Source organism: Phyllopteryx taeniolatus, chromosome 5 (assembly GCF_024500385.1).
Source record: "Phyllopteryx taeniolatus isolate TA_2022b chromosome 5, UOR_Ptae_1.2, whole genome shotgun sequence".
Taxonomy (NCBI): Eukaryota; Metazoa; Chordata; class Actinopteri; order Syngnathiformes; family Syngnathidae; genus Phyllopteryx; species Phyllopteryx taeniolatus.
In genome coordinates, this window is record NC_084506.1 from 22,128,621 (window position 1) to 22,143,735 (window position 15,115).

At 38.7% G+C, this 15,115-nt stretch overlaps 2 protein-coding genes across 6 annotated transcripts in view; both read right to left on the minus strand.

Annotated features, from left to right (window-relative positions):
- The window catches only part of LOC133478295 (PDZ domain-containing RING finger protein 4-like), a 172,086-nt gene extending 167,194 nt beyond the window's left edge, over positions 1-4,892 (minus strand). For all 3 annotated transcript variants that reach the window (XM_061774192.1, XM_061774191.1, XM_061774190.1), the window contains exons 1-2: positions 4,430-4,892; positions 1,644-1,697 (exon numbers count right to left, since the gene is read on the minus strand). In XM_061774192.1, coding sequence (XP_061630176.1) covers positions 1,644-1,697; positions 4,430-4,708 — 333 coding nt within the window. In that variant the 5' untranslated portion in view covers positions 4,709-4,892. The remainder of the gene's footprint in view (positions 1-1,643; positions 1,698-4,429) is intronic.
- Positions 4,893-8,551: 3,659 nt separating this feature from the next.
- cntn1a (contactin 1a) overlaps positions 8,552-15,115 on the minus strand; it is an 81,742-nt gene continuing 75,178 nt past the window's right edge. For all 3 annotated transcript variants that reach the window (XM_061773761.1, XM_061773759.1, XM_061773760.1), the window contains one exon: positions 8,552-13,862. In XM_061773761.1, the coding sequence (XP_061629745.1) occupies positions 13,786-13,862 (77 nt within the window). In that variant the 3' untranslated portion in view covers positions 8,552-13,785. The remainder of the gene's footprint in view (positions 13,863-15,115) is intronic.

Here is a 15,115-nt window from a genome sequence, read left to right on the forward strand (position 1 = left end):
GGAATGGGAAAACACACTCATACTAGCATTAAAAATATATTTCAAATGATCCAGCCATGACACAAAGATCTGTTGTCTCAATATAATGCCAATAAACCGATTGTGCGCAGTCTCTGGAGTTTTAAAGCCAATTACAATAAAACAGCCTTCTGCTTTGACAAAATGGATTATGAAAAATCACACAAACTAGCTCTTTAATCACGATTTAGTCAGAAGTCAAAACACTTGAGTAGATCTGCAACAATTATTCGGTTAATCTGAGATTTGGGTGGAATACATAATTTATCAAACGGGAACTCTTTGGTTGCAGATGAACATGATTATAAACTAATGTGCTGGACAATTTAATATTGCTTGGGTAAGTAGATTGATGCACCACTTGGAACATTTTCTCAACATAAGATTAATCAAGAGTCCACATGCATATACTGTATTTACAATTGAAAAATCCAGAACATCAAAGACCACATTGCAATGGGTAATATGACACGATACTCATTTTTGCAGACAAAAAAAGTAACTCTATCCAGACCTTCCAATACGATCTGCTGAGAAAAAAAAACATCCCCCAAACTCATCTCACATAAATTTGGTTGGATGCCACTAGTTTGGTTAGGACATGGAGACTTAATTTTCAAAGTCAACATTTAGCCTGAGCTAAGTCAGCAGTCAAAAATGGAATGAAAAGGCACCTAGTCTAGCACATTAAGACGCTGAAAGATTTAAAAGGCTCAAAATCCCTCGAATAAACAACCGCGGGAAGTGGGTTAACATTCATGATGTGAACAAGGAACTCATTCTAAACAGCAACATAACAGAAATTACATAAATACATATGAACTACATACACTTACAAGCAATTTTATGAGGTACGCCCATACAATCGACACAGGAAATTTATACACTTTTACATCAATACCGGTTGTGTACAAGTTAAGGAAAGCAGCGTTTAAGACTTCTTTAAGGCCACTTTAGTCACTTTTAACACCTCTCATTTATTAAGTGTGACCATTAAGAGTTAAGTTCCAAAAAAGTGATGTTAAAATACAAAAAAAAAAAAAAGTTGTTTACTGTTTCTGTGGAATTATTTTCTATTTACTTTGGTCAAATTTAAGACCTTGTATTCTTTATATATTAAAACAATTGTTTTTGCTGATTGTACTAATACATAGTCAGAATAATATAAATAAAAATATAATAATAAATTCAACAAAATTATTTACAAAGATTTTAAAATGTAATTTTTTTTTTATTATAAATGGAATTTTTGTTCTACAAGTAGTTAATGATTAAGTGTCATTTGTGAGGATAATTAGGAATACATTCAATTAAAATTAAATGCAAATCAAATTTGAGACAAGTTACTTAAAACAATATTTTTTTTATGGATTATCACTCATAATTGTGAGATGGGTTTCTGGAATGTTTCAAGTTTATTTTTTTAATACCTTTTATCAATATATGAGCGAGACGGTCCACATGTTAAAATAAAGCTTAACAATAAACAACTTTTGAAATGACAGTGTCTATCAAAAGCTAGCATTATGATCTTTGTTGAAGAAGAATGTTTTATATTTGAGCTCCTTTAGACTCTGCAAGTGTACCTAACTGTATGTCCAGTGTAGCATACATAAAAGAAATACCTGTGCTGCCTTGACTTGCTGTGATGCTGCCATGTTGGTGGTCATATCCCTCTGCTGGAAGACGAAATGTTACAATATTGTACAGAAGTGTCATTCCAGAATTGGAGGGCATGATGACCAACTGCCATATCAAATTTAACCAATAAAATAAACCAGCTTTTTTGGTATGGTTTTGTTGATGTCTTTCTTGTAATGGTTGAAGCAATTTGTTTTCTCACATATATATTAAATAGAAGTAATCATGCTCTGACGTTGTGTCAACAAACACGCAACCCTGTTACTAAAAGGTTTTTAGCCATTGAGAGGAAGAGAAGAAGAAAAAAGTGAGTAATGTGACTATTCACCAGACATGACACCATCAAGCTACTGTCATTTCTCGTTTATAATGCGCATTTCTTTCCCAAAAAATTGTGAAACGTCAATAGTGCGCATTATACATGGATATAGGGGCAAATGGAAAAAAACTTTCATGTTTTATAAATTTATGCCGCCATCTAGAGGTTATGAAAAAGCTGCACACCTTCATTCCAAAATTCCACCGCCACCTAGAGGTTATGAGAAAGGTGTACACTTTCATTGTAATATGCCACCGCCACCTAGTGGTTATAAAAAAGGTTTACAGTAGGTACGGAAAGTTTTCAGACCCCCTTAAATTTTTCACTCTTTGTTATATTGCAGCCATTTGCTAAAATCATTTAAGTTCATTTATTTCCTCATTAATGTACACACAGTACCCCATATTGACAGAAAAAAAGTAAATGTTGAAATTATTGCTGATTTATTAAAAAAGAAAAACAGAAATATCATACAGCCATAAGTATTCAGACCCCTTGCTGTGACACTCATATTTAACTCGGGTGCTGTCCATTTCTTCTGATGATCCTTAAGATGGTTCTACACCTTCATTTGAGTCCAGCTGTGTTTGATTATACTAATTGGACTTGATTAGGAAAGCCACACACCTGTCTATATAACACCTTATAGCTCACAGTGCATGTCAGAGCAAATGTGAATCAAGGTAAAAGGAACTGCCTGAAGAGCTCAGAAACAGAATTGTGGCAAAGCACAGATCTGCCCAAGGTTAAAAAAAATTTCTGCTGCACTTAAGGTTCCTAAGACCACAGTGGCCTCCATAACCCTGAAATGGAAGATGTTTGTGAAATATTGTTTTTGTTTTTTTAATATGACTGACTAATTTCTCTATGGTTATGTTTTGTTTAATAATGCTTTTCTGAAATGCTTTACCGTTTAATTTGAATGCCATTAAAATAACATTAAATGTGTTTTGCCTGGTTCTTCATGTTTTCTTTTAAGAATTGTACCCATTTTACAAATTCTGCCTGTGTTATCAAACATGAACACAACTGTGTGTTTTCTAATTTACTCAATAAAAGTAGGGCTGTGAATTTCAAAATAAGAGCAAGTAAATAAAAAATGCATTAGGTGTTCAAATAAAGTGCAGAATAATTCAGAATAATTATTTGAAAAAACAAAAGATAATACTTCATGTTTTGATCAAATGGGTAGAAGCAAAATTATGCATTGTAAAAATGCATTATACATTGGCACAAGGGTTTTCCAGAATTTTGAGATCAACTTTGGGGGTTTGTATTATACATGGGTGCGCATTATATACAAGAAATTACAGTAATTGCTCTGCCCATGAGTGATCCTGGGTTTTCAACAGTCACTCAAACCTGTTACAGACTAGTCGATTTGTCAACTTCACATCTCAACAAAGACATTTAAAGCATGATGTCGACTCGTCTCATCAAATCTTTTTGGGTTAACGAGGACGCCTTAATTCAATTAAATTGTCTTCTATTTCTGAATGCCAGGTTTGGTAAGTGAGGGAGACGCAGTCAAGGGAAAAACAGTCACGCTCCAGCAGGATATTGAAGAACCCTTTCGGCCCACACTATCAATTTGGTGGAGATGTGGGATTTATCCCATTGCACACGAAGACATCTGTGATTATTTCCAAATACCGCAGATTCCCAGCATTCAACTGGCTGCTGTGTTGGGCTCTACATGAGGACAGGTTTTTCTATTTGGCCGAGTTGTGCGAACGTTACCTGGCTGTCCCCACGGCAAGCACAGAGCGATATAGAACTTTTTTTTCTCTGGCCGGAAATACCAGTGCCTGACACGAGCATTCACCCAACCCACATCGATGTTGTAACGTGTATATTCGACATAAATTAGATGTATGCGCTGTCCGTTGTAAATTGTATACAAATCACTCACTCCTCCTATGATTTTTTTTAAATTACAGTACTGAAAAAATATCAAGCACGTCTTCAGCGAGTAGTCGACGTTGACTCGACTTGAAAAAAAACGGGAGTCACCTAACCCCTACCTGTTACTCATTGTCAGAAAAACATATATACATATATATATATATTTTAAATTGTACTGCGAAGTTTGTTCTTGACCAGTTAGCATAGTAACTAACAAAGCTAGTAATGCGCTTCAGCAAAAATTCTAACATTAGCATTGATTTGCAACCCTGTTACTGTAATGAGAGGAACACTACAATTAAATTAGTGTTCAGGCACAAGCAAACTTTTTTTCTTCAAATATTTATTCATCAATACTTTATTATATATATTATCAATACTTTATTTTTTTAAATGTATGTTTTTCAGGTGCCTGAACAGGGTACCAAACATAGCAAACTATAAAAATGAATGACAAATAAATTATCTCAGAAAAAGTGTACTGCTTTTTTTGGGTGCCTAACTTGTCCACCAATTCTGGAATTACACATGGTGATGCGAATTTACCTGGTAGTAGTCAAAGAGCTGGAGTGCAATGCTGTCCATGTGCACTAAACACTGGTGGAGCCTCCAGAGCTGATCACCCGGCTGCTTCACAGCCTCTTCCAGCCTCAACAGCTGAGCTCGCTGTGCCCAAGTCACTCTTCTCTCCTCCAGGGCGCCGGTCAGCGCGAGCAGCTGGCCCACGCACCCAGCCCGAGAGTCCTTCTCGTCGGCTTGGGGCTGCCCGCTTCCCCGCTGACAATTTGCCCGGGTCGTTGTGTCCCTTTTCGTTTGCGGTTCCATCCTTACTTCCGGGTTCGACCCTTAGTGGTTTTGTCGGCAAAGTGTGGCGCATAGACTTTGTAGTTTGTCACAGTGCTTCCACTCGGGACGAAGTTTGGACACATTAGAAGGTTCGAAAGCGTTCGCAGTCCAGCTCAGCCGACTCCGAGGCGGGAGATTCGTGACGTCGTTGCGCTGACTCACCTTTCACCCTCCGCTGCTTCTCATTTGAACTATGACCCCCCCCCCCCCCTCCCTTTTTTGTCAAAATATTTACACTTATATATTGTTTTGTTTTATAAATGTCATTAACATTACTTCATTTGAATATCGTCAAACTCAGTGTAGTGAAGCGAAAGTGACCAATAGATAGACAGATACAAAGATAAAAGTGCTCAGTTTTTACTGACTGGGTAAGTGTAGATTGAAAGATCCCATGTCATCAAAATTCACTTTTTTTCTACTGATTTATGCATAACAGGTGAAAAATGAGTTTGTGACATGGTTTAAAATTATTATCTATGCGGTTTGGGCGAGCCTCTCAAAATATCTACCTCTCATTTATTTTCACTGCTGTTCCATTTGAGCTCCCGGTCCCTATTAGTGGGCCAACAATCCAACGGTTGGTGAATTCTGCTGCACAATACGTACAGAAAGACTGTCTCCATTGGCCAGTCCCATCCATGCATTATTATGGTTGTGAATTGTTATTAGTCTTCACTGACTGACACTGTATGGCATATTTTAGACTTTTTTAGGATGTGTGCTTACATTTCAGGTGTCTGGCATCTCCTTCTAATGTGGCGTGCACTCTTTTGACAGCGTGTTTTGTTGTTGTCTAAAGAAGGAGAAGCGTACACTTTCAAAGAAAATGACAATCTGCAAATGTCTCCCTGTGACTTATATCATATGGAAATATGAAGTACAGTAGTCACATTTTTTTCTTTTACATTTAAGTGAATACATTTTCAAAGTTCAAAGTGTGTTCATTTAAGATATTTTAGGTTTTGTATTCTTTGTAATGAATAACCACTCTTAATTCATTACATTGCATTCTTAATACATTCAGAGTAATGTGTTGCATTATCCGGTTAAACTTGATGCATGAGTTAAAGTGCTATCATCAATCTTTTCATCTGCTGGACACCTAATAGGACACTAAAGTCCAGCAGATGTTTTTGCTTAAGACGGTGTGGACATTTTGACAGATTGATGAAATGCAGCTTAAAATCCTTTGGATCTGTTTGGTGTATAATCATTGAAGCGGACATGCACACCGCAACTTTGAGGCGTCACAGAGACTCGCGACACCTGAGAACCCCCACTCCTCCACGCTGGCCTGCTGTGAGACGGCGACTAGGACAGGGCCTGGTGTACGTCAAGTGGACCATAACCTAATTAGCAGTTGATTCCTGTCTTCAAAAGACCCCTTCCCGGACCAAATGGTTGGGGAAAACTATGTGGTTAATATCCACCGATGCGTGTGAGGCTCCACCCACTGCCGTTGAGAGGAACTGCAAGCGCCAGAACTTGTGGACGTGCCTCTGATGTTTGTTAACAGAAGATAAAATGTCCGTTTTTATATCTTGCAAACTCTGTAGAAATATTCCAAATGTATGCCTTGGCGTCTGTGTCCCCATTCCCACTTTGACAGGTCCTCTGCATGATTTCGAAAGCTGTTCATGATTTGAAATCAAACGGTACGAAATGTTGGGGTATTTAACTCTAAACTCACACCTTTCTCAGTGGAGTCAGAGTAGAGTTGAGCTGAGTTGAGTTGAGGCTTCTTTTTCCTTCTGTGCTGGAAGCCTCCGGCCACCCCTCCCCCTTCTTTTGTTCCCCTTTTGTCCTCGGGCACCTCCGGGTGCCACCACGTGCGCGAACACCCGCCGCCAGCTTGGTTGCGGCGGGTTTTGATCGAAGAAGTCGACAATGCGGCTCCGATCGCTTTACCTAGCCACGATGGGTCGGTGGGGCCTCAACGAGCAACTGCTGACATCCCGGACGGATCCCGCACGCCTCTTAGGGCCAGAGCTCGGCTCGGCAGCGGGTCAACCGGCAGGGAAGTTATGAGCGCATCCCAAATGGGACAACAACTTTCCTTTCCTACTTCTTTTTATTTTTGTGCATCTGGTTTTACTTCAACCAAACCTGTTTCTGTTTCTGAAGACCACCCCGAAGACCAGCTGATCAGCGTTCGTGAGTCGACACTGCAATCCTTACTATGATGTACAACATCAGTGCGCAATAATTGTGGGGAAATTACGAGCTTCATACAAAAACCCAACTTTTGCCTTCTCTCGCTCTGACTCAACGCATTAAACGCTCACACGCTCATTTAGTTTAGCCCAGCGACCACACACGATGTCCTAATTTCCATTTTCGTACACCTTATTTTCTCTTTCGTTTACCCTTAGTGTTATTTTCTTGCTGTAGTTTGTAGTTGTAGTTGTGTGTTTCATTAAATATATCGTAAAATTCCACTCGTGGTCATATTTTGTGTGTTCTAAATTTAAGTAAACTTCTGTAACCTAGGACTCAAAATGTCGTAGAGTGTAGCAACCTACAGATCATGAGACTGATTTAAAAAGGTTTGTCGTCATTTCGCCTAAAGTTAAACTTGAAAAATTTGACGTGGTGCCCTTTTCCAGACATTAGTTTGATTTTTAACAATTAAATTAAACTTATGATAAACCGGAAGTAATGCAAACGTTGCTCCCGTCTTATTACTTTATCCTAAATGAATTACAATTCTTATTTCATACATAATCGCAACATCATCATCATCCACGCACATTTCTCCTATTTTTTTTTCTTTAATTGCAATGACACAATATCCCATAGATCCAAAGGCAGCAAAGCTTATTGGTGATGGGAAAAAACATAAGGAAATATATTTTTTTTTCTGGCAAACTCAACAAGGAGTCATTTCAAAGCTGCACCATCAGCTGCACGACATCTGCAGTGCGGATGGACTACTTGAAGTGGACGGCCTGGTGAGGAAGTTTAGACAAGACTAATTAATGATGGAAGTGGATTTTAAACAATATATATACACACACAGTGAAAATGTGTTATATTTTAATCAAATGTGTGTGTTTTCTTTGTTTGTTCTTGAATAACATAGCGTAACAGTCTTGCCACACATTTCTCTGAATGTAGCCTGTAACGCTAGTCATGCCAGTTATGTAGAGTCTGAGTCTGAACTCTAGGGTGCACAATGTAAGAGGACTACAACAGTTGATAAGACAAAAAATAAGAGATGAAGAAGACCGTCAAGTATGGGTGCAACGTGACCTCTGTCTGTTAATGATAAAATAAAGTGAGTAAAATGAAATACGAGACTGCTTTTTCAGAATACCATAATAAAACCGAAGTCATACTTTGTCACACCATTGCTGGTGTGTCTTTTTACTTGACGTGCCACACTGCAGCGGCTTCATGACGGGAGGGTGGTTGACTCGGCAGGAGATAGCGTAGCTTACCTGTCTTTGTTGGTTTTATAGTAAAGGATGAAGTCAGGTGTGTTTCTTGTCTCTCTAGAATCTCAGTTGCAAACCTTGCATGTTGCCATTCTTTTCCCCCGAATGTATCAAAAACATAATCCTTTAATAGAGATATAATAATCTTTGGAGCTCTAAAAACAAAAGGCACACTATTTTGGAAATGTACATTTTCAATTATAAAAAGGCTTGTTACGTCATGTAGTTCAAATCAAAGTCAAGCAGAGTCATATGTTTTAGACAAGCAAGTCTCAAGTCCTAAATTTGGTGACTTAAGTGGCACTTGGGTCAAGTCATGTCATTCAAAATCCCCACTTCTCATATGTGTAACCAATAATTGATCCCAAAATAAACAATACAATAGTTGACTACACTTTTATTGTTTCTTGTTCAGCCAACGAGCAGTTCCAGTTTGATCCCATACGTGTGGCAACTAAGCTTTAGATGCTTCTAGAAAAAAAACAAAAACAAAAAAAAAAACACTCCCAAACCGTTCATGACAAGCAACGAAAGCACAGATTAGGTATAGCTGGAAAAGGGATGCCACGCAGGATGGAATGTATCTCTCATTCACGTTAGAATGTGAGCGCCACAGTTTTGAAAGAAAAAAAAATGTCACTAACTTTCAAGGCAATCATGCATTGCATTTGGCAACCATTTGCACTCATGTGTTGCATGGAAGGGGGAAACTGGGAGAAGCACTTTGCGGTGGATGGTCACAACATCGAAAGAATGGCCGCCATCTAATCTAAATGCTGCATTTTCATCCTTCGATTGAGGGAAGTTAAAATTGTAAAAAGAAAAAAGAAAAAGTTGTAAATGGACACACGACATGGATAATGTTTGGGGAAAATAATGAGCATTATTGTCTGTTTCGTAACAATAAAACATGGTAGTAAGAAGAGCTAGGCATGTTGTCCTGTTATGGGGAAAAAAACGTTGCCACGTATAAATGAGATAAGTGCTAAGTTGGCACCAGTGTCACTAACTAAAAACAATGACTCTTGCGCACAAAGCTACAGCCCTGTTTCCACTTATCACTAAAGGTATGTTCAGTTCACTTAAATTCAGTTCTTTGTTGTTTTTAATATATATTACGTATTATGAAACATGATCTTACGTCGTTTGTTGCATTTGTTGGTTGGGTTGTTTTTTGTCACACTATTTACGTAAATGTCGCAGTTATCTCCATTCCGCGTATTACCACGCTTTCCAATCTGAACTGTACCATGGCGCTCTGATCCGAACTGTAAGGCTTGGTGGAAAATTTACATTTAATAAAAAAAAAAACACACAAACTGATTCTGATATTTTTTTTCATGATATAGCCGAAGCTTCCTCTGGGTTCAGTTGGGTACACATTATTGATGTTTTCATTCTAAATGTCCCAAAATATCAGGCCTTTTTGGATCAGTACGAAACAGTTTGCCTGTGTAGGGAAAAGCTAGAGACGTTGTTGTCCACCGATTGGGCCACAGAGATTGGTTGGATTACACCAATCTGAAGCGTACCGTGGCAAACCGAACTGTACTGGACTGCATGATGGAAACTTCACTTCAAAAAAAAAAAAACACCAACCGATTCCGACACATTTTTTATGATCCAGCCAAAGCAAAAATAGCTCAAGCCAACAAGCATGGATATATTGTCAGCATTTTTGCATATGCTTCAATGTCAACAAATCATTCAATCCAGTTGACTCATGAACAAACAACACAAATGAATGAGGAGCTATACAGATACTCAGTTAAATCCATCTAAGTTATTAAAACTGCTAATCTGTGACAATGCAGCCTGTGAAAAAAGTGGCTCTCATCCAAAACAAAACCTTCTAAGCATTGAGCATCATAAATTAAAGTCACTCAGAGTCACATGCCAGGACAGAAGATGACTTTTCCTGTGTTGATAATAACGTCCTCTCTCACTTTCAATCCAAGCATCTGCTTTTGTGCTTCCCCAGTTGGTAATGTTACAGCAAACAGTTAGTCTGGCAGTGTCAGCATGTTGAGGGCCTCCTCTGCTCATGTCTGAGTACTAAGTTCATAAACTTCTGTGGTGTGCTTTGTTCACCCGCGTACATTTTAGCTGAATCATTGCTGCCGTCCGAAGATTAGAGCGTTTTCTGCGGCCCTAAGTACACTTGAAAGACAAAAAGTAGATGGTCGTTACACCTACAGGAAGTACAAATTGAAGAAAAATGCCTTAATTTGTGCACCGGGAGCCCATTCAACCCAAATTGTTCCCGTGAAAGCTGCCAGCATACAATTGATAAAAGTACCGTATTACCTCAAATAGTAGCTTCAACTTCAATGGAAACTGTACCTCAATTAGTCACTGGGTTTGTCGTCCACTTGAATAAATAACCCCGCAACTCAAATAAATGCTCCCCACTGCCCAGGATGGTGCCATTGCCTTTTTATAGCATTTGTGCTTATTTGGGTGCTGGGTGCACTGCAAACTATTCCAACTGACTTTGGGTGAGAGGTTGCCAGCAAATCACAGACACTAGTCACAAAAATTTAGAAATAATTGGGATTTCGGGCGAAATTTCAGAATGAACCTAAAATGTACTATAATCTTGACAAGTGAACTTCATTCGACCTTCTCTATACTTTTAAATACACGACCAGCTGTTTAATGTTTCAGTACGTTTTGCACAGCTTGCTGTTCTCAATCAAGGAACTGAATGGAAAAATTCACAATAGGCATTTGATCCATGAATTGGCCAATATATTTCTCGGTTCAATTAGAATTTGTATTCAAACAGTCCTTCTTCGTTATGGTCTTCACATTTTGACATCATGAGATTAAAAAGAAAAACACCAAACAATTGATCAATAGGATCTAGCCGTGGCCACTGAGCTTCGAGTGACACGCAGTGTCAACAGCAATTTGCAAAAGAGAGACTGGACGAGTCACAGAAAGCAAAGAAATAGAAGTCTTTGGGGGAAAAATTATCTTTGCTGTTCATCTCCTGTTTGCTGGACGTGTTCGTTTAAAAATTTAGAGAAGGTCAAATTAACTTCACCTGTAAACGTGATAGGGCATTTTAGGTTCATGCTGACCTTTCACCCGAAAACTGAATACCCTTAACCTTTTGTGAGTGGTGTACTGTGGACAAACAAGCATTCACATTCACATTCACACCTAAGGAGATGTGGAGAAAATGCAAACTCCACACAGGAAGGCCAGAGCGGAGATTCAAACCCAGAACCTCAGAACTGTGAGGCAGACATACTAACCATTAATGCACTCTGTCCAAAATGGTTCCCCCAAAAGTTGGCAGCATACAACTGATAAAAATAGTAAACACAAAGGATTTAAGTACCATATTTCCTCAAACAGTAGCCTCCATTCTAAGCCTCAATTAGTCCATTTGATTAAACAAACGTCGCACCCCAAATAAACGTAATTACTGTTCCTATGAAAATGTGCAACACACACACCGCCTGCAGAGCGGAAGTGGCATCTGTAAAGCTGAAGAAGGAGCTTCCCAGAAAAAGCTGCTAAATGGGATTGGGGGAAAACTAAATAATATATTACATATCCAACCCCAATTCCAATAATGTTGGGACGTTGTGTTAAACATAAATAAAAACAGAATACAATGATTTACAAATCATGTTCAACCTATGTTTAATTGAATACACTACAAAGACAAGATATTTAATGTTCAAACTGATAAACTTGATTGTTTTTAGCAAATAATCATAAACCTAGAATTTTATGGCTGCAACACGTTCCAAAAAAGCTGGGACAGGGTCATGTTTACCACTGTGTTACATCACCTTTCCTTTTAACAACATTCAATAAACGTTTGGGAACGGAGGACACTAATTTTTGAAGCTTTGTAGATGGAATTCTTTCCCATTCTTGCTTGATATGCAGCTTCAGCTATTCAACAGTCCGGATTCTCCGATGTCGTATTTTACGCTTCATAATGCGCCACACATTTTCAATGGGAGACAGGCAGTCCAGTCTAGTACCCGCACTCTTTTACTACGAAGCCACACTGTTGTAACACGTGCAGAATGGTTGAACATGATTGTTGCAAATCATGGTATTCTGTTTTCATTTATGTTTAACACAACGTCCAAACTTCATTGGAATTGGAGTTGTATTTAATCTAATAAATATCGTTTGAATTCAGTATCATTATTTGAATATGATTAAAAATATATACACTGCTTTTCTAAAAGTTAATGTGTACAATTAAAACCCTCTTTTTAGTGAATGCCTAACCTCTAAAAGAAGCCTGGTACTCTCTGCATCCCTGGCCATTACATTAGGAAATACTGTATTGACTTGACCATGTGGGGTCTTTTTTTTCAATGAGGTTAAGCAATGGTTGGGCAGGTTGAGCTTTGCTTTAACTGTATCCACTTAACAGAGGCTGTACTTCACTTTTAGTATGAAAACAAACGCTAAAATGGAACTGAAGTGCAGGTAAAGAAAGACGTACAGTATAGAGATACTCGTAAACGCGTGCACTTATCCTTCACAGATGATTGTTGAGCTCCAAACTATGGGATGCAGTGTGGATTACAGGAAGTCCTCGATTTACAAACGAGTTCCGTTCCTACGCTGGCGACGTAACCCGAATTTCCGCGTAAGTCGGATTTCACCGTTAAAGTCGAAATTTACCTCAAAATACTTCTGTTACGGGTATTGTCCCATGTGATTGTGACAGCAAGCTCAGTGTGTGTGAGTGAGACGGGACTGCGAAGGAGGAAGGAGTGCGCGCAGGTGCGAGTGTGTACAGTGGCAAGTGTAGTGACGGCGACCGGGGAAGAGTAGCGATTAGCGGAGGACCCGTTGACGTCGAATGTGCAGAGGAGCTAATAAAGTCATTAAAGCAGCAAATCGGTGCTTCGTGCCTTTATTGTTGCCGCCACCCAGCTCAGCTGTGCAACGAGAGAAGGGAGTTAACCCCGAGGAGGACAACCTCGGCCCTGGAGAAGGCGTCTCCCCTGCGTCTCCCGACCACGGTCAGGTGACCGTAGCAGGAAAGGTTAACACTTCGTATAAAGAAACTAAAATACATTAAAATTAAAAAAATAAGATGCTGTACTTACCATTACTGCTGAGAGTGTGAAAAAAGGAGGGCGAAAAAGGCAAAGATACTCCCGGCGCTCAAACACAGACAAGCACTATGCACTTGCTAAGCAGAAACACTATGGTGCTGGGACAAAATGGCGGACGAGGCACGGGCGTCGTAAAGTCGAAACGTCGTAGGTCGAGTACGTCGTAACTCGAGGACTTCCTGTATTTCGTTTGTATAAAAAGAAAATCCCAAAACTGATGTGTTTTGAAAGAAGTTATTGTGAAAGATTAGTGCAGACATTTACATAAGGCATATTTCGAAAAAGTTGACAGAGCTCCTTTGATACTCCTCCAAAGAGGCTTTTTATGGATAAATAAGGGATGCCCATTTCCGTGTGTTTCCATCTATTCCCACAAGAATCTTCCGGAAGGGGGAAGAGTTGGAATGAGAGGAACCGAACAATTGTGAAAAGAGTCCCAAAAGTCCATCTAGGTGGTCAACCGTAAAATAGTGTTCTTCACGTGGAGGCGAAGAGAAAGATGGTGCTACATTCAGAGGTTCAGGCAGAGAACGGCCACCAGGAGAAGGCCGAGTGTGCTGAGAGGCTGGGTGGCCATGATACTTCCTCCTGTGAGACACACATGCGCAAATGTTACTTTGACGACATAACATTCCACTGTAATAACATGTTCCATTAATACTGTATGTTATTATTTGTGTGATTTTGTGGGAAGTTTGCATCGATTTAGTTGCGTTACCTAACGACTTTGTTACAGCATGTTACCAAGTTATGCTACGTTATTATGTGCTGCGTTATTATGTTATGTTCCTTTATGCTACTTTATGTAGGTAGGTTCACCTTACAGTATATTATGCTGCATTACATTATGTCATATTTTCTGTAGTGCTAAGTTATCTTACTTTATGTCATGTTATATATTCTGTTCCCTCAAGTTACATTATATTTACATGATATTTATTTGGTCGCATTTTGGTCACATTATGTTATACTGTACTGTGGTGCGGTATGTTATTGTAAGAGTTACATTATGTTATCTCTCTTTCTTACATTTAGTTCTGTTATGTAATATACTGTAACTTGTTACACTGGTTTGAGTTACCTTATGTTATGCATTATGTTACATTATTTTATGCTGTGGTACCGTATTATCTTGTGCAATACTCTGCAAATACTACTAATATTACAATAGTTAAGTTACATTATTTTGCATTATGTTCTGTCTTTCTATGTTACTGTACATTGCATTATCTTATGTTACATTGCGACTTGTCACATTATTTTACTTTATGTTCAGTTATGTAAGATTACGTTATATTCTGCTGCGTTACGTTCTGTTAGGTAACGTTATGTTACGATATGTTACATTATGTTATGTTATGTTACGCTATATTACGCTGTGCTATGCTCTGTTATATTATGACATCTTATGGCACTTTGTTGTATTATGTTGCGTGCGTTACATTCCATTCAATTATACGTTATGTTTCATTACGTTACAATGTCTTACATTGTGTTGTTTTACGTGACATTGTTATCGTACGTTGCGCTATGTTACCTCATGTTTCGTTTAACTACGTTATATCACATTATACAATGCTACATGATGCTATGTTACGTTACTTTTTGCACTAAACTATGCTATTTTCTGCTGCATTATGCTTAATCACTCTACTGTCCTGCATTTGTCAAGTGAGCAAATTGTCTGTCAGGTGCATCTAGATCAGACGATAACAGCACCACAGGAGTGAATTCCTCCTCTAATCAAGATCAATTGCATGTGATTAAGCCATTTTTTGGCGAGTCCAATTATTAGTATCAGAAGAAATTGAGAGTCAGGAGTCAGGGCTTTCGTTACGTCG